Here is a 21,426-nt window from a genome sequence, read left to right as displayed (position 1 = left end):
AAACCTGATAAAAGTTTGAACTGAACTTACGAACTGAATAGCCTACTTAAAGCAATAATTTCAGAATTGCAAGGTGATTGTTTAGACCTATATTCACAAATATATGCCAAATATAAATAATTTCCTTTCCTTCACAAAGCAAATTAACATGTAACTTGATTGTTGCATAAAAAATAATAGGATAAATAACAAAATGGGATTTAATTAACAAACAAGTAAAATAAATATATTTTAAATAAAATGAAAATGAAATAACTAAGAACTGAAACTAGCTGAAATGTTCTTGAATAAAACATGCAACAGTAATGTCGGAAAAAATGTTTTGAGAGGTGTTTTGACAGTTCAGAGGCACTGTACAATAGAAAAGCTAATTACAAATAGTATGATTTACTTTAGAAAATGCAGCATAAATTCATCATATTTGGCGTTTTAGATTCTTTTTAACACATGTAGATGCTGCTTGTCAATCAGACAACACTTCCATGTTCATTCTTGCTGTCAATTGCGGGAAAAATTATCGATGAAAAGTTTATGATAAACCGCTGTGAGTTTCAAACGTTAACTGCAGCCGATGTGTAATGCGCATGCACACGAAGCAGAGTCAGATTTGTCCTTGGAGTCAGATTTGTCCTTGGAGTCAGATTTTCAACACCTGAACATTGAGCACAAATAACATTGACAAACAGAGCATAATATAAAGACAAAATGTGGCGGTGTGTTGAGAAACCCTATGCTGGATTCAGTGACTGGCACATCTCTGCCCCTGCTGCTGTGAAGGCTGTCAGATCAGATGTGTTTGTGTGTGTGCGCTGTGATTGCCCTCATGTGCGCATTTTATAATCAATATGAATATTCCGATCAAACTTAATACAATCTTACACCAACAACACTTGGCAAGCAGCGCCTTGATAATAACAAATAGTCATATTAGATCAGGGGTTTTCAAACTGGGGGCCGCCAGATGGTGCTAGGGGGGCCGCAAATACATTTTAGATGAGAGGTAATCAATGGGCCCACATGGATGAATTTTGTGCCCCGCATCATTCTGAAGGTTAATATATTTTTTATTATAATTTGAGCTGAAAAGTACTGCAAAAATAAAGCTTTATGCTTATGCCATTTAAACGCAGTTGACACTTTCGTGACACAGGAAAAGAAGCGCAGCGGCCCGCCTCTGTGCACGGGGACTTTTATTGAATAAGCGCTTCTGGCCGGGCGCTTCCTGTGATTTTTGGCGATTGTCTGCAGCACCTGACGGTGTTTACCTTTCACTTACGCTTACCTCTTTTACGCTAAATGAATGCTCGGGTCTATTTAACTGACTATAATTCAGTTAAAATACATGATCAATAAGAACATTATCGGTGTCTGAAAGCACTTCCCTGTTTATGGCTTGCGTTCCTAAGTAACCGATCAGCTGGGTGCTGTGTAGTGCGCGCATCTCTGCGCAGGCTTCACTCATAGGGAACAAAGAGCATTTTAAAGACACGGCAAAACATTGCACCTCGTCCACAGTGCGACAGGCTTTACATTTTGCATTGTACAAATATCAGACGGTCCTCTTTGCAGCATGGCAAACAAACATATTAAAATTGTAAAGCAAAAAGTGCTGCAATAACAATGAATGGAGCTGTCATCACATCAGCAAGTTTCACTCCTGTTACACTAATGACAGCTGGATGAGCTCTGCAGTGGACCTCTTACATTGGTTTATAACTGGATGATTAAAAAAGCTAAATTGTATACACCCTGTGTAAAACCACTATAGCCTATAAAAATTATAATGTATCTGTTTGTGTTGTGTTATGTTATAGGGTTAATCAATTATTAAATATTAAAATGTATTAGTGCTCTGTATTTAATGGAGCTCAACTTATCTGATCAAATTTTAATACTCTGAATATAAATGCATTTTTTTCAAGATGTTTCACTTTTTCCCATATTTATTTGTGTAACTAATTTAAATGTAATGTTCAGTATTATTATTAATAGAACAAACTGGTATGAACATTTTAAAGTCAGCAAAGCTTCTAAAATTATGCAAAGTAAAACTTGTGGCTCTTTGAACTTGAATACCCAATTCTAGATTGCATTTAGGAAATTATTTAAGCACTGAAACCATGTCAACTCAACTAACATCTTACAAAAATGAATCCAGATAATGAATAATATAAATTTACTGAATAATATATGATGATATAAATGTATTGAATAATAAAATTTTTAAAAAATTAAGTACAGTTGTTAATTTGAGGGGGTGGCGTCATTTTTATTTTTTGGGGGTCCCCAAAAGAATTTGCCCTACACGAAGGGGCTCTCAGCTGAAAAAGTTTGAAAACTCCTGTATTAGATTACAAACAACTCAACAGGTTGTTTATCATGTGTGTTGCTATTATGTTTAAACAGGTAATAATTTTCCTGAAGCGATTTAAAGCAAAATACACAATGAGACTATATCAAACATATCTACAATGATGAGGAACATGGTTACTTACTGAGTTATTAATGCACAGCAATACCACATAAAGAAAGGACGGACTTTGAAGGAATAAACAATGTGAGGAAAGCTCCATTATAGTGCACTGGACAAGTCTGAACAAGTTATGCATGCGCAAGGCTGTTCTATACAATTACGTATTTTATTGTCTTAAAGATATCAGCTTAATTTTGACATTAGATGATCGATAACGATAATTTAAAAATAGCATTTATTGTCCGATAATGATATGGCCACCAATATATCGTGCATCCCTAAAAAATGCCATCAAAACAAAAAACTTCCATGTTTCTATTTTCATAAACAATAATATATAAACACAGTGGTGTGAAAAAGTTACTGATTTATTAATGTTTGCATGTTTGTTACACTTTAATGTTTTAAATCGTCAAACAAATGATAAACATTTGTCAAATATAACACAAGTGAACACATCATGCAGTTTTTAAACTGTTAATAAAAACTTTGTTTTTATTATTAAGGAAACACAAAACCAAAAAATACAAAGTTCTGTGTAAAAAAAAAAAGGTTTTGCTGCAGGGCTCGCTTAAGGTAAGTGTTCATGACTCCACCATAAAAAAGAAAAATGGTTTGCATGGCAGAGTTCCAAGATAAAACCCACTGTTGAGCAAAAAGACTACAAAGACTTGTCTCAGTTTTGGCAGAAAACATCTAGATGATCCCCAAGACTTTTGGCAAAACTCTCTGTGGACAACGAAAAAAAAAAAAAAAAAAAAGTTTTTTGAAGGTGTGTGTCCTATTAAGTGTGGTGTAAAAGTAATGCTTAATTTCAGAAAAATAACATCATGCCAACAGTTACATGTGGTGGTGGTAGTTTGATGGTCTGGAGCTGTTTTGCTGCTTCAGGACCTGGATGACTTGCTGTGATAAATGGAACCATGAATTCTGCGGTGTACCAAAATATCATGAAGGAGAATGTCCAAACATCTGTTAGTGACCTCAAACTGAAGCAGACTTCTGAGTTCTGAAGCAGGAAAATGATCCAAAACACACCATCAAGACCACTTCTGAATGGCTAAAGAAAAACAAAATTAAGACTTTGGAGTGGTCTAGTCAAAGTCCTGACCTGAATACAAATGAGATGCTGTGGCATGACTTTAAAAAGCTCATAAAAAATGCAATGTGGCTGAAATACAACAAATCTACAAAGATGGCATGGCCTCCACAGAACTGTAACAGACTCATTGCAAGTTATTAAACATGTTTGATTGCAATTGTTACTACTAAAGCTGGTCCAGCGAGTTATTAGTTAAACACTTTTTCCACAGAGGGTTATGCAGTTTTGTAATTTGTCTTCCCCATTTATTTGTGTTATCTTTGACAAATATCTAAGCTTGTTTAATAATCTGAAAGATTTAAGAGTGACAAACTTGCAAATAAATAAGAAAACAGTCAAGGGGCAAACACTTTTTCACACTACTGTATGTGCAAATAATAAAAGAAAACAACTAACTTTCGTGCTGTTTATTATGAAATGAGTGAATAAAATTTCAAATGAAATGTAAAATTAATTATTAGTTTTTTAATCGAATGCAAAACAACAACATTACTATATATATTCTAATATAAATCTAATATAATGTATTATATAATGTAATTTAAATTGTTTAATATAAATGTTCGAATAAAATGAAAAAGTAAACAAATAAATAAGTAAATAAAATTTGGCATTCTACAAGACCTGATGACAGCATTTTGTTGCATTTTATTTTATAATAGAAAATTATGGCACAAATGTAGCTCTCAACTGATGAACAATTTGTGTCATCATATTTTTATCAAAACTAATTGCACATATGAAACGTATAGTGAGATTACTTCACCTATTCTAGGGTATTTTAAAAATCCACAAACAAAAACACAGAGGCAATTTCTAAAAAGGAAGTATTTATTAATTATGCTTCATGTCTTGAAAAGGAGGGGAAAGAGTTGATTCATTCTGAACTGAACACATACAGTATATGACTCATTATGTGAGTCAGCAAATCCATACCTGCTGACTACAAATTTATCTTGTGATCAAATGTACGCTGCCAGTTTGGCCCCAGTTTTCTATCGGTCACCTGAGCAGAGACTGAATGAACATCAGTACAACACTTTCCAGACCTTATTTTTCTTTCTCAAACTGACAGAAGCTCATGTTCTTTCCTGCACACACAAACACACTCCTAAAAATAAAAGGGATTTATTGGCGTCATGAAGAGCCTTTAATATTCTTTGAAACTTTCTATTCAACACATTTTAATTAAAGTGGAAAAAAGGCTTCTTTAATCTCTAAAATGCTTTTTATAATATATTGTTTTTTACACGTTGAAATTTTTTATATTAACTGCTCACTAAAGTATTATTTGGACTCGGAGAATCATTCAAAGGGCAGTTGAATAATTTATTTGGCATATTTTTAGATTTTATTTTCATTGTATATATAAAATATATATATATATATATATATATATATATATATATATATATATATATATATATATATATATATATATATATAAATATATATATATATAAATATATATATATATATATATATATATATATATATATATATATATATATATATATATATATATATATATATATATATATATAAATAAATATATTATATATATATATATATATATATATATATATATATATATATATATATATACATATATATATAAATAAATATATATATATATATATATATATATATATATATATATATATATATATATATATATATATATATATATATATACATTTTTTTTAGTTTTGGGATCAGTAATTGGTTGATTTAAATGATTGGTTAACCCACCAAAATGCAAATGTTGGAGGTCAGTAAGACATTGTTATTATTATTATTATTATTATTATTATTAATAATTATTTTTATACTACTATTACTACTACTACTACTACTACTACTACTACTACTACTAATAATAATAATAATAATAATAATAATAATAATAATAAATATTATTATTATCCTTTATGGTAATTATAATTTTATTATTATTATTATTATTATTATTATTATTATTATTATTAATTATTTTCCTTTTCAGCTTATTCCCTTTATCAAACTGGGGTCGCCACAGCGGAATGAACTGCCAACTTATCCAGCATATGTTTTACGTAGTGGTTTCCTCCGGGTGCTCCAGTTTCTCCCACAAGTCCCAAGACATGTACTATTAGTGAGTTGGAAAAGCTAAATTGTCCGTAGTGTGAGAATGCGAGAATGTATGGGTGTTTCCCAGTGATAGGTTGCAGCTGGAAGGGCACCTGCTGCGTAAAACATATGCTGGATAAATTGGCGGTTCATTCCGCTGTGGCGACCCCAGATTAATAAAGGGACTAAGCTGAAAAGAAAATGAATAAATAAAACAAACAAAAAACATAAAACATTATATATATCACATTGCACAATAATATTTATAATAACTATTGCTATTATAATTACTAATAGGTATTTTACAATCAAACCATCAATTTAATGCATCCTTGCTAAATTAAAATAATGATTTCTTAAAAAGAGCTATTAAAAAACTTTTAAATTTAAGATTAAACAAGAATAGATACAGATCATTATTTAAAAAGTATAAAATAATATAAAATACTATTTACAATAGTTTTGTTTACATGAAATGCATAAATAGACCAGCTTGAACTAATTTTTCTTTGTTGTATTGGTTTATTCATGTAATATTTCTTCTCCAGGTGTGAAAATTTATGCCATGGACTGTATATATTATGGTGGTAGGTTGTTCGCATGCATGCTAAATGATTTTTAAAAAAAAAAAATAATAATAATCTTCTGCTGTATTTGCCATCTTTCGCAGGTGGCGAACTCCAATATTCAGCACAATTCATAAAGACGCCAGAGATCTTTGTAATATTTTCCATTTTCCTTGAGCTCTCATTGACTTTTCAACCTAAACATCGTCCTTCAACATGGTGATGCACTCAATTTATTCATTGAAAAAAAAAAAGCGCGTTCTGCTGAATTTGTATTTCTGAGGGCAGCTGATGAGGAGGGGGAACATTCACTATATCAGGCTAACATCTCAACAATAGGAATGCCACAATGATGAATGAGAGAAAGGTTTTAAGGCCGACTGCCTCACAGAAAGACACATCAGCGGCTGGAACTGCCTCAAAACATTTTTTTTTTCTTCCCACTGATTAGAGACGCAAATATTGTGCCATTTGAGCCAAATAATCCTTTTTTTATGTGTTCTTATGTTTACATTTCATGCTTGTGTCTCGTGACATCAAGCGTCACAGTTTCTGGGTCCAAATGCTTTAGCAGATGCTGAACACAAACAACAAATGCTACTGAAGTGCACTCAGTACTTTTTATTCAATACTTTCTTTATTTATGCATTTACTTATAATTAAGTGCAAAACTTAAGATTGATGATAAACACAGAACACAAACAACAATATAATAGAAATGGAAATAGCATGACAATCAGAATAATATTGGTAGTATTTAAATGGTAATACTATTTAGTATTAGTCATTTTTTAGAAATTGTTGAAATATTTGAAATATTTATAATTGTTAAATATTTATTTTGGCAAATTCAGAGACTGTAGTGTACAAAAGTCTTTGTTTTGTTCATGCACATACTTGTTAACTGTCTATTTGATATATTGGTGGAATACCAAGGACACATTACACATATCCACAGTCATATCACCCTGCAGCCCAAGACCGGTTACTCACTGAAGTCAAGCAGGGCTGAGCCTGGTCAGTACCTGGATGGGAGACCACTAGGGAACACTAGATTGCTGTTGGAAGTGGTGTTAGTGAGGCCAGCAGGGGGCGCTCAACCTGTGGTCTGAGTGAGTCCTAATGCCCCAGTAAAAGTGAAGGGGACACTACACTGTCAGTGGGCACCGTCTTTCGGATGAGACGTTAAATCGAGGTCCTGACTCTCTGTGGTTATTAAAAAACCAATGGCACTTCTCGTGAAAGAGCAGAGGTGTAACCCTGGTGTGTTGGCCAAAGTTACGATCATGGCCTCCCAATCCTCCCCTTCCACCGAATTGGCTCTATCACTGTCTCTCCACTCCACTAATAGCTGGTGTGTGGTGAGCGCACTGGCGCCGTTGTCCTGTGGCTGCCGTCGCATCATCCAAGTGGATGCTGCACACTGGTGGTGGTGTGGAGAGACCCCCCGCATGATTGTAAAGCGCTTTGGGTGTATGGCCATACACAATAAATGCGCTATATAAATACACACATTACACATTTTAAGTGCAAACAAAATCAATGGTAAGAATTTAATTAACAATGATTATTTAAGGGGGCATAATGTGTGTGTGTGTGTGTGTGTGTGTGTGTGTGTGTGTGTGTGTGTGTGTGTGTGTGTGTGTGTGTGTTATATACAGCTGAAGTCAGAATTATTAGCCCCCTTTGAATTTTGTTTTTCTTTTTTAAATATATTCAAAATCATGTTTAACAGAGCAATGCAATTTTCACAGTATCTCTGATAATATTTTTTCTACTGGAGAAAGTCTTATTTGTTTTATTATGGCTAGAATAAAAGCAGTTTTAATAAAAAAAAAAAAAAAACATTTTAGGGTCAATATTATTAGCCCCTTTAAGCTATATTTTTTCCGATAGTCTACAGAACAAACCATCGTTATACAAAAACTTGCCTAATTACCCTAAACTGCCTAGTTTACCCAATTACCTAGTTAAGCCTTTAAATGTCACTTTAAGCTGTATAGAAGTGCCTTGAAAAATATCTAGTATATTATTATGTACTGTCATCATGGAATAGATAAAATAAATCGGTTATTAGAAATGAGTTATTAAAACTATTATGTTTAGAAATGTTTTGAAAAAAATCTCCTCTCTGTTAAACAGAAATTGGGGAAAAAATAAACAAGGGGGCTAATAATACAGGGGGGCTAATTACTCTGACTTCAACTGTACATACACAAATACACACATTCATACATACTACACACACACACACACAAACGCACTTACATGCATATATTGGTCTGAGAAAATATTTTATTCTATTCTGCATATTTCACAGAATGATGAAACGTGAATCTCCTCACAGGCAGGCACATCAGCATCTGGAACTGCCGCAAAACATTTTCCCCCCTACTCATTAGGGATGCAAATATCACGCCATTAGAGCACAAAATGTTCAGATTTGCTTTTGTCTTGTGAAATTGTGCAAGAGTAAAAATCTAGATTGGCTACTTGTAATCCTGAAGAAGCGATTTTTACTCCTTTTTTACTTTACATGTTTTCCCCTCGACCTTACACAAATAAATCATGATCAACAGCCACTTAAATGTGATTGCTTGATACTAAAAAATAACATACAGAGAATTATGTCTGCATAATAACAGAAAAAAAGTACAGGCAGTTTATTATCAGGGGTCCGTTCTTCGTACCTCGCTTAAATGGTCTAAGATGATTTGACAGATCCTGCATATATTAATCATGATAACTGACCTCTGGCTAATTTGGTTCCTCAAACAACTTTACGAATCGGATTAAAATGTCTACATGAACTGTTCTGAGATTGCTGTGTGTGTTGTGAAGGACAAATCTATCGATCCTCGAAATCATGTTCAGCAATCCAACGATTGACTGACAGCACAACAGCGTAATGACATCATCTGATTACAGTTTTCCTCAGTGGCTTTGGTGCATTTCTCACAACACTATTTACATTTGCACAACAGTTAATGCATTTCTCAAAACAATTAGTACAAACTGCAAAACCTAGTTGATAACCTGCAAAAGTGTGTCACTTGCTCAAAATGGACAGCTCATTCCTTAAAAGCAAGTATTGATGTCAATCAAAGTATCAGTGTCATCAAGATAAAAAGTCCCGACACCATTGTTTATGAACAAGATAATGAAAGCATGACAAATCCATGTGACTATGACAGTTTACTCTGGACATTTTTTCCAATGCAATTCAGATTTTGGTGACACTTATAAAAATGCTCAAGACATCATTATACTATTTGCACAGCCATTTGAAAACTATTTGAATTGCTCTTCTTTGCATATCTAATTTATTCACAGCATTGTGCAATACAATAAATACACCCTTATTTACAACAAACATAAACATCCTTTAGGGTAGAACTGTAAACAATATTCAGTACATATTGGAACTGAACCTACAACATGCACAGGTCTGTAAATCATTTATAAAATTGTTCAATTTAGAAAAAGTTTAAAATATTTTATAAAATTATTAGCTTGACAGATTTTGACAACTAGTTCAATGTTTTTGTGTGTATGACTCAAGTAATGAAATGAGGACTATTAGTTTTATATGGCATGACTATTCAGCAATTATAAGTTAAGTTCATTTTGACTGACAAGACATAAGCAAATGATTATGTTATAAACAGCAGAGAGTTGTATGACAGCATTTGATGCATGTGCAAAAGCATTTGCGATTTGTTGAAAGGAATGAGAAACTCCTACTATTATGTGCTCAAATGACTAACTGTTTTGAGAAATGCATTAACTGTTGTGCAAATGTAAATAGTGTTGTGAGAAATGCACCAAAGTGACTAGGAAAAACTGTAATTTCAATTATCCATGTGAGCAAAATTACATAAATTTCGTAGTAAATGATTTGTTAAATATGATACGCAATATTTTTTTCATCTTTGTTGTGGGCAGCAGGCTTTACACTTTCATGTATCATGAGTGTTTAGCAATAGTTTTACATTTAGAGTAGATTTTCTTTATTATAGTAGCCTAGGCCTACTCAAGTTTCCTAATCAGCGTAAGGAATAACTGGCTGTTTAAATTAATTTTGCATCAAAAAAGCATTTTGATATTGGTAAAGGTGTCTGCAACTTTTGCAAAGCATCAAATCCATGGCATAGCTTTCCAAACATGTGCATGACTGCATAAATTATTATTCCTTAAAAAAAAGTTTAATATTGTGCATGTCTATTATTATAGACATGAGTCAGTACCTTAAAATAGTATGTGTTTGTATCTAATAAGTCAAAATTATTAATTCTTCTCTTTGAACCCCTTTGGGAAGAACCATGCTGTGACAGCTTTTGTACTTTCATTTTGGAGTGCAGATTGCATCCGTATATATATATATATATATATATATATATATATATATATATATATATATATATATATATATATATATATATATATATATATATATATATATATATATATATACTTTATATATAAAGTATTGTTTAATTATACCCATTATATAAATTATAGACATGCAATATTGGTTGTTGTTTTTGAACATGTGACAAGAAATGTCATTGAAAAGAAAATGACATAGAAGCCATTTTCTCATCCATGGTTAAACCAACAACTAATAAAATACCATTGTGAATATTATGAACCCCACCACCACCGTTCTTGTTGAAGGACACTGAATAGACAGAATAAAAACAAATAATACTTAAAAAAAACTGTTCTTCTTCTAAAAGAACTTTTTTCCAATGGACAGAATTTTAGTGCATGGACAGCTTTTAGTGCATGTGATAATACATTACATAGAAGGTTGCGCGGTGGCACAGTGAGTAGCACTGTCGCCTCACAGCAAGAAGGTTGCTGGTTCGAGCCCTGACTGGGTTCTCCCCATGTTGGCGTGGGTTTCCTCCGGGTGCTCCGGTTTCCCCCACAGTCCAAACACATGCAATACAGGTGAATTGGGTAAGCTAAATTGTCCCTATTGTATGTGTGTGAAAGAAAGTGTATGGATGTTTCCCAGTGCTGGGTAGCAGCTGGAAGGGCAGCCACTGCGTAAATCATATGCTGGATAAATTGGTGGTTCATTCCACTGTGGCAACCCCAGATTGACAAAGGGACTGAAGGATTAAGAAATGAATGATTATGCATAGAAGATGTTGACAGATGTTTAATATCTCTGCCTCTGCTGATTTCACTTTTGCACACATTATACTGTATCAGTTTGTTTTATCTGCAGCTCCACTGACTGTAAAATTCTTCCACAAAGAACATGAAGTTTTTTTTTTTTTTTTTTTTGACTGGTGGAGGACCAAGAAATGGCTCAGCAGCACTCTGACTCTTTTTTTATTCGGGTGCCCAAATGTATTTGAGGAGTTTCAAGTTAATAAAAAGTTACGGGAAGCTATGCTAAGGTTAACTAGCCTATAGCATATATCTTGCTGTCTGCAAAATAGTAAGTGCATACTATTCGACACAACTGCAAAAGCATCGTTTTAACCTTTATAAAAGAACGTTAACGTTACTCTGTCAACAGTCTATTGTCTAAATTACCGCGTTAACAGAGCTAACGTTGCATAAACAGAGAGCACCCAATTGCAAACTTCAAAAATGCAGCGTAATGCAAAATCCCGATCAAACTCCGCTACAAGTTTATAAACTGCATCTGGAACCCAATTAAGGTACAAAAATCTATTTAACAAAAATAGTGTTGCAGTGAAGTATTTTTTTCGCTCAGCCGTGCCTTCTCTGTCTGTATCTGCGGAGAAGCTTGTGCCAGACACCGCCCCGCCCTCTGCTCTCTCGCTCTCTCGCTCTCTCTCTCTCTCTCTCTCTCTCTCTCTCTCTCTCTCTCTCACTCTCACTCACTCACTCACTCACTCACTCACGCACTGGGGTCTCATGAGGAAACGCTGCTTTTTGATATAATGTTTTTCTTGCTCCCGAATAAAAATAATTTTTCAAGTATTTGTTCGAAATAAGTATTCGTAAAAACACGCTATTCGTGCCTTTCCGAATAACGTATTCGGGTTCGGCTCCACCCTTAATATATATATATATATATATATATATATATATATATATATATATATATATATATATATATATATATATATATATATATATATATATAATGAGTTTTGAAAAAGTAAACTATCCTGAATCATGTCAAATCGTCACTAACCAAATCCAGCTAATAGAGTAATCCACTTATGAAGAATTGAAGAATGGACCCCAGGCTTTTGTTCAGTAAACACTCAGCCAGACAAGCCAGATACTATATCACTTTAAAATATCTTCACATTAAAATTCTAAGGTTTTACCTGACATATTTTTTTTTCAAAATGTACATTTAAATTATGTGATGTTTTTTTTTAAGTTGTTTACATTGTAAGACTTTTATTTAAAAACAAAAACGGGTTTATTTACAAAGTCAAACTCTAGTTTGGCTCTATAAGGTTCTTCTGTGAGCAAATCAGCATTTCGAATATATGCACAAAAACCAATCATCTTACTTTGTCATTCCACAGACTGCTCCGTTGTTAAAAAATATCAAATGTGAATCATTTTTATTTGTGTTAAACAACTCATTTACTCATTGTCTAGTTTCTTTTAAAGTCTTTAAATTTAATATTAAGCCTTTAAGGGCAAATAATTTATTTAATTCACGAGGTCTTAATTGCAAAAATACTAATACAATAGTAATATTTACTATATTACCATATTAATTACATGAAATTAACAGCTGCACTGGACAAAACATTTAGCACAGCCTTGTATGCCTAATTTGAACATGAAAAAATAATCATTCTAAAACATTAAATAAATGTTAAAGAAAGCAAAAAGTAAATTTTCTCAAACATCAAAATATTGTTACAACACCAATTATATTTTTTAAATAAATTACTAAGCAGATTTAAGCGGAAAATGACTTATTAGAATTAGAACAATCTGTCTGCATTTGCCCAGTTGTTTTACCCCAATTTGCAGATTTAAGAGAATTTTGATAATTTACATTTACAATACATTTAATGTCTCTGTCATGTTAATGTATGAAAGTGAACTCTTATTGTTGCTGTATGGAAAGCAAAAACGTTGAAGTTTAATATCTCAAAATCATTTAAAATGCAGAGAGAACCTCATGATTCCAAGATGACGATATGAAATACCTTTCTAACTTTTGAATATCAAAAGTTGCTGGGGGAAAGATTAAGGTCTTACAAAGCAATTCAAAAGCAGAAGAAAAAAACCCACAAAATACAGATTTATTTTCAGACATTTTCCATAGTCTGTTAAATATATTGGTGGAATGCATAAGATTGAGGACTGCAAATAAAATGTGATGAGAATTTGATTTACACTCAATAGTTGGAATGCAAAAATACTATATCAATGGTCTGACAAAATATGTTATGCTACTTCTTTAACTTTGCATTAAAGGATGATTCAATATGATGAAACAGGAATCTCCTCGCAGGCAGACTGAAACTGCCGCAAAAATGTTTTTCCCCTAATTAGAGATGCAAATACCACGCCATAAAAGCTGATAGTCTTCTCATGACACATTCATATGTTCAGATTTCCTGCTTGTGTCTAGTGAAATAGAGTTAAAAACACAGGTTGTTTGTGTGTGGCAAAGGACAGTTTGACAGCCTAACAAAGACTGAGACACGAAACCCATGTGGCTTCCAGATTAATTCATCTCTCTCCCGGCAGATGGACACATCATTTCCCTAATGCTACGCATCTCTGGACCACATGGACCATAATACACTCTTTCAATCCTACACTCAAAAGCATTAGCTAAAAAGGTCCATAGAAAATGACAATAAAGAAAAAAATCAATGGTGCACAAATAGCAAATAGATGCAGAATGTATTTTTAAACATGGTTTGTGCATTGTATTGTGTTATTATTTACAGAAATCCTCAGGGTTATCAATGAAATCAAGCTAAAAAAGAAGACATATTTATAGCAGACATTCAAGCTGTTTTTCCTTACAATGAAACTGTATGGTGTGTATAGCTATCAATATGTTTAAAAGGAAAATAATAATCAATACTTCAGTTTGGGCTCTGTGCAGTTATTATTATATTTTTTAAAAGAGTAGTACATGACTCAGACTCCTTTTATGATCATTTTAGTGCATTTATCTTTTGTCCTGATACTGCTTATCCTCTCTTATTATAAAGAAAAGAACAGCTTGAATATTCTGCTCAATTTCTCTTTCTCTTATGTTTTTCAGGTTTGGAACATCATCAGTAAATTGTTGTTTTTAATTTGGAAAATTTTTCGCACAAAACTGGTCCATGCTACTATTAATTTGTATTGAAAAAATATTACTTTATGACCACTTTCTAGACATATCATACATTAAAGTGAATTTTCTGGACTTGCTGCATCACAGACACCAATATTTTAACAATTAATAAAAAATGTATCACAATTTGGCCACTTCATATTAGTCGACCATGAGAGAGTTGCAGAGAAGTATAGCTGGCCGGTTTGTAATTTATTTATTTATAATTTAAGCTATTTATACTCACATTTTTTAAAAAAGTACTTAAGTATGTTAAGTACATGTTAAGTTATACTTTTCATAAGGGGGCCTTAACTAATATGTACTTACACTGAAATGATTCATTTGTTACAATGTAACTAATGTTTAAATGCATGTTTTTACAGTACATTGCACTTATAGTATGCTTGATTAAACAACCTGCATGTAATTACATATGTAATTAATATCTCTAACAACATTTTACTGTCCCTAACCCTACACTGTAGTGGTGTAACGGATCACAAATTTCATTATTCGGATCACACTACGGTTTATGAGTTACAAATCTGACAATTTTTCAGATCAGCAAAAAGGGAGGAGACAAATTTCACCAATTATAAGGTTCTATTTGACATTTTTGTCAAAATTGAGTTACTGACACATTCTTATTAAATGTTAAGATTTTTATTTAAAAATCAAATGTTACACACATACTGCTTGCTATGGAATGTAAAAACTTTGAAGCTCAATATCTTAAAATGATTCAGAACGTAGAACCTTATAATGCAAAGGTAACAAAATGTCATTTGTACAAAATTTGAACTTTCCATTTATACAAAAATATTATTGCAAAAACCATTGCTTTTAACAAACAGAACTTAGAACTTTTAATTTTAATAAAAATAAAAATAAAAAAAGAACAGCTGAAAAAAAGAAAAAATATAATAATGAACAGCATATTATATTCATATTTAATTAATGATTCAACAACTTGCACTGTAAAACTTAATGTTTCATCATAGGTGCAAAATTTTTGAAAACCACTTCAGTGACATAATTTTGATGGTTGTTTGTCGCCACCCATTGATTACTAAATGTAATTGCTACAACATTCACCAGTGTTTAGTTCTATTAAACTGTGATTTGAATCTTTACCATAAACATTTGTTTACATCTTCACCTATAAACTGTTCTCCCAGTACTTCTGTGTAATTTTATTTTTTGTAAGGAACTGAAAAAGTGTAAAAACTGAATCTCTCAATCAAGCACAGATTAAAACGCAACGCTTCGAAGGATTAGTAAACAAACAAAAAATTATTTTCATTTATTATTCATGTTGTGTGGGTTTGAATTGAGATCCTGATCTTATTGGTAAATTGCGCAGCTTTACACTAAATCCATTAATGCAGGCTAAACAGTGATCAGAAAACACTTTTCACTACAGTTTTTCTCAGTCGCTTTGTGCATTTTTCACAACACTATTTACATTTGCACAACAGTTAATGCATTTCTCAAAACAATTACTCATTTGAGCAGATCATAGTAGCAGTTTCTCATTCCTTCCAACAAATGCTTTTGAACATGCATCAATTGCTGTCATTCAACCCTGCTGTTTTGTGTTGTGAATGCTGAATAGTCTTTCCATATAAAACTAATAGTCCTCATTTCATTACTTGAGTCATTACATAGAAAAATGCTGAACACAGTGATGCAGTCCAAAGACATGCAGTACAGTCCGTAGTGTATGAGTGTGAATGAGTGTATAGATGTTTCCCAGAGATGCATTGCAGCCGAAAGGGCATCCGCTGCGTACAACATATCCTGGATAAGTTGGCGGCTCATTCCGCTGTGGTGACCCCAGATTAATAAAGGGACTAAGCTGAAATGAAAATGAATGAATGAATGAATGTCTTCTAAATTGAACAATTGAATGAATGATTTACAGACTTATGTATGTTGTAGGTTCAGTTCCAATACGAATTGAATATTGTTTACAGTTGTGCACAGCTCTACCCAAAGGAAGTTTATGTTTGTTGTAAATAAGGGTGTATTTATTCTTTTTCACAATGCTTTGAATAAATAGGAATTGCAAAGAGCATACAGTAAAAATGTGAAACATACATATTCAGTGTCTTGTACTCAGATACTTCACTAAATGCAGTGATGTCTAAATTTACTGCAGTTTTTTAAATGGTTGTGCAAATAGTATATAGTGCTGTCTTGAGCAATTTTAGGAAGAGTCACCAAAATCTGACTCGTTTGCATTGGAAAAAAATGTCCAGAGTAAACTGTCATAATGAAAACATGACAAAAGCCATTTGACTATCTTGTTCATAAACAATGGTGTCAGGACTTTTCATCTTGATGACACTGACACTTTGATTGACATGAATACTTGCTTTTGAGGAATGAGCTCTCCATTTTGAGCAAGTGACACACTTTTGCAGGTTGTCAACTAAGTTTTGCAGTTTGTACTAATTGTTTTGAGAAATGCATTAACTGTTGTGCAAACGTTAATAGTGTTGTGAGAAATGCACCAAAGCCACTGAGGAAAAACTGTAATAACCTAAAAAAGCATTTGGTAATATCCCACAAAAACATTTTCCATCCTAATATTTTACAGGGAAGCCAAAATGCTTTTATACACGTGGTTTGAATGATGTGGGAGACGATCTCTCTAAAAATTGTTATAAATGTTGAGTTAACCTACATTGTATTTATTGTTACATTGTATGTATTGTTTTAATACTTAGTAGTTAACGCCACCTAGTATACCATGGGACACATTTTACTTTTTTTCATCTCTACCTTATGTACATTAAACATGCTAAACTCCCCCTTAAATCTGAGTGCTTAACATGCACAAACTACTAATGCTTGCTTTAATGCATCAAAAGCAGATTTTAGCCTGTTATAATTTCAGAACTTTCTGTCTGTCAAAGTACACCATAAAATTTGAAAAAAAATAAATAAAAAATCACAACTATTTTTGGATAGGTGTTTACCCTGAAAATCGATGAGAAAACAGTAAAAAAAGGTTTGTTATATTTAATTCTGAATGCAGTATGAAAATGATTTGCTGGCATATAGTAAACAAGAGCACATCAAACAGTTTGATAAGCATGAATACAGTAAGGTGTTGCTGACACACTGTTTTGATTACATGAACATACTGATCAGCTATTTTATGCAAATCTACTCCCTATAAAGATTGCAGCTTCACTGGTTAATTCAAGATCACTATGGAAACCTTCCATGCTTAATTTACGTTCACTTAAAGTATTGAATTAAATCCACCAGTCTGAATTCCAGCTCCACTAATGCATCCCCGCATTCAAACCGTCTTACAAAACACTTCTTACTCAAGGACTCCAGAAAGGCTGTCAGGATGTAAAAAAGCAGGGTACACGCACAACAAATGTGTTGCTATATTAATGCTAAACTCAATCGCAGAATTTATTTACCTCACACAAGCAAAGGAGTCAGTGCAGCGCACCAATTTATAAATGTACCCGATGGAGCTTTGGATGAAATCGTCACCCTGGTAAGTATACGACAGACGTTCAGAGATGTGTTTTCACTGAGCTGTGGAGTGGGATAGAGCTCTGTCTTACCTTGGTAATTGCAGATGTCTCCCACGCTGTTCTGACGCGTGATGTGGTGCCAGTAAGCGCTTCGCGGCAGAGATATCGACTTTGTTAATGTGCTCTCGTTTGAAAGAGTCTGTGAGGCAGAGCAGAAAATCATTGGGTTACATTGGTTATATTTCCAGTCAAATCACTTGGAAAGGGCTTTACACAGAGGATTTCAAAGAGGGAGGCTGGCAGTAAACAGCAGCACCTCCATTAGACTGTTTTTGATCATCGCTGATGACAGGTGGGGTGTGATGTCACCGCAGTCTTTTAAAATAAAGCACTTATCGCAGCATTTTAAGAGAATTTGGATGAATAAAGACGCTAGATCAACATTTGAGAGCGAGCAACATTTCTGGCAGAAGTCCTGAATGGGAAGATGTGAGCGGAGAGCCATATGGTCAAGTCTCATCAGCCTCTATTGAGGGCCTTAGAGATGACAGCACAGATTCACTGCCAGCAAGGCAGCACAGTTTAAACAGTGCAGGAAAAAAAAGACCACCCGCACCACACCACTGAACGATTCATCAACCTTACTGGCTTGCGGAGAAAAGCCCAAATGTGCTTTCAATGATACATTGATTACAAAAGTGGCATGATCACATTTTACTGTTCAGATGCAGATCTCTTGTGGATGTTAGCTCTGCAGGATGATTGAAAATACGTGAATCTGCCTTCATTTCTACAAAATCTAATCTAAATAGAGAGCTCACTCAAAAAAACAAACAAAAAAAAAAACAGCATTTAGGCTTCGTCGAGTTGTTCCAAACCTTTATGAGTCTATTTTATCTGTATGTATAATATAATGTATGTTTTAGATTATATTAGATTATATTAGATTCAACTTTATTGTCACTACACATGTACAAGGCAAGGAAATCCAGTTTAGGTCTAACCAAGAGTGCAACAGCAGCAAGTGCAGGATACAGGTATAAGTTATAAAGTCCAGTTCACTTAAAGTATTGAATGAAATCCTTTAGGTGAACTGGTTTCTATTTTGAAGAGTATTAGAAACGAGTATAGCCACTGACATCATTAGTAGAAAAAATATACACTACCAGTCAAAATTTTGGGGTCAGTTTTTTTTAAATATTAATTTTGATATTAAAATTATTCTGTTCATCATTAAATGTAAAAAAAAAATGTAAAAATGTTAAATAATTATTAAATATTTATTTATTACTTATTGTATGTAGTTTCAAATGAAAGTATTACTCCAGTCATTATTTATTTTATTACTATTACATTAATAACAATACTACTACTACTACTACTACTACTACTACTACTACTACTACTACTACTACTACTACTACTACTACTACTACTACTATATTAGAGTGATTTATGAAGGATCATGTGACTCTGTATTTTTGATTAAATAAATGCAGCCTTGGTGAGCAGGAAAAGCTTATTTTAAAACATTTAAATTTTCTTTAAAGAACATATTTTTGCGTTCAACAAATTAAATAAACCATTCCTTTAACATTGACTATATCTTCCTAAATGTGTATTTTTCATTTTAACATTGAGTATGTTTACATGGACACCAGTAATCTGATTTTATTAAGATTAAGACAATACTCTGATTAAGAGTCTACCATGCAAGCAGCAACTTTTGATTATTTAATTCGATTAAGGTCATGACCAAATTAAACAGATATTGAAATAAGACATGTGGAGTATGCCGATTTTAGTCACAATAAAGTGCAGTACAGACATAAAAAAACCGCAGTCAAACTATTACCGTCATGTAGGACTTTTCACCACGTTTTGCGACAGGAGAGTGTATACACACAGCTGTTTGACACTATTCTTTGCACCTACTGAGTCAGTAAAGGACCACAGACATATACACGCACACATCACGAATGTGGAGGTTTTTCCCCTGTATATCGTGCGCTATCAAATTCCATTAAAACAGCACTCTTACAACAGTTCATACTCGCGTCCAATATCTAGTTTGTCATGGGGCATGAATAAAATGTGGCTGAATGAAAGTGAAAGTGCCAAACGGCATTTAAAGGCAACAAATTAAGAATAAAACACCTGCAATTACATGAAACATAGCGTGATGATGCAATGACATTAATCTCAAACGTTAGACGTTAGATCTCAAAACTCAGGGCTTTTGTATCTAGAATAACAAAGTCAGGTAAAGGAGGTCGAGCCTTCTCCTTAATGGCTCCTACACTCTGGAATAGCCTTCCTAATAACATCCGAGGCTCAGAAACACTCTCTCACTTCAAAACTAGATTAAAGACCTATCTGTTTAGTAAAGCATACACTCAGCGCATCACTTAGCGGGTTTCCACAAAAGTTTTTGCACCTTGTTTATATACATTATGAACAGCAGCTACGCTAATTATTCTCTTTTTTTCTCCATTTCCACCTGGGGATACTCGTCTGCTGCTGCGCTGATGGTCATTGGGGAGTGGAGAGCATGAAACTGATTCCAGTGACGCTCCAGGGACAGACAAGTCTTCACTGAGGCCAGCTTCCAGCCTCCACCGCTGAGACTGCAGCTCTACACAAGACTTTTGGCCAGCGAAGAAATTAAAATGGTCGTGCCGAACTGAGTCTGGTTTCTCTCAAGGTTTTTTTTTCTTCACTCTCCTATTGGTGAAGATTTTTCCCTCTCCACTGTCGCCACTGGCTTGCATGGTTCAGGATCTGTAGACGATGCTACACATCGATGGATTTGCTCTTCAGTGCTTGGACTCTCAGTAATGACTTTAAACCACACTGAACTGAGCTAAACTAAACTGAACTTAAACACTAAAAACTGAACTACCCTGATCCAGTTACTATGACCCTTATGTGAAGCTGCTTTGTCACAATATACACTGTAAAAGCGCTATACAAATAAAGCTGAATTGAACTGAATTGAATAATAGAATTATGCTTTAACATCTAAAACGGGATCATGAAAGGAACCGTCAAAAAGCAACTCATGTAAACAACTTAATCATATTATTGTCTTAATTAGATTAAGGCATATAATTCCATTATTGATGTCCATGTAAACGTAATCATTGTTATCGTTTGTATTACCATTGTTATTACTGTTGTTATTGCAAAAATAATAGTTCTTGTTATTTCTACCTTCTATGGCCATATAACATTTAATTGGACCACATGTATTTCAATGTCTGATATGTTTTTTTATGCATGTGTGCCTCTGATACAAAAAAATATAATATCCTGATGGCGAAAATATGACTTTACTTCAGGCATTACTTTCTGCTAAATATTTTCACTGT

The 21,426-nt window shown here is 33.3% G+C and overlaps 1 protein-coding gene across 6 annotated transcripts in view; it reads right to left on the bottom strand.

Annotated features, from left to right (window-relative positions):
• The window catches only part of dok6 (docking protein 6), a 173,498-nt gene that overhangs the window by 22,192 nt on the left and 129,880 nt on the right, over window positions 1-21,426 (bottom strand). For 3 of the 6 annotated variants that reach the window (XM_073940572.1, XM_073940573.1, NM_001089439.1), the window contains 1 exon segment: window positions 18,146-18,254. In XM_073940572.1, coding sequence (XP_073796673.1) covers window positions 18,146-18,254 — 109 coding nt within the window. 6 annotated transcript variants of the gene reach the window in all.

This window comes from Danio rerio, chromosome 24 (genome assembly GCF_049306965.1).
Source record: "Danio rerio strain Tuebingen ecotype United States chromosome 24, GRCz12tu, whole genome shotgun sequence".
Taxonomy (NCBI): Eukaryota; Metazoa; Chordata; class Actinopteri; order Cypriniformes; family Danionidae; genus Danio; species Danio rerio.
Note: the sequence above shows the minus strand (reverse complement) of the source record. Positions and strands in the feature narration are given on the sequence as shown.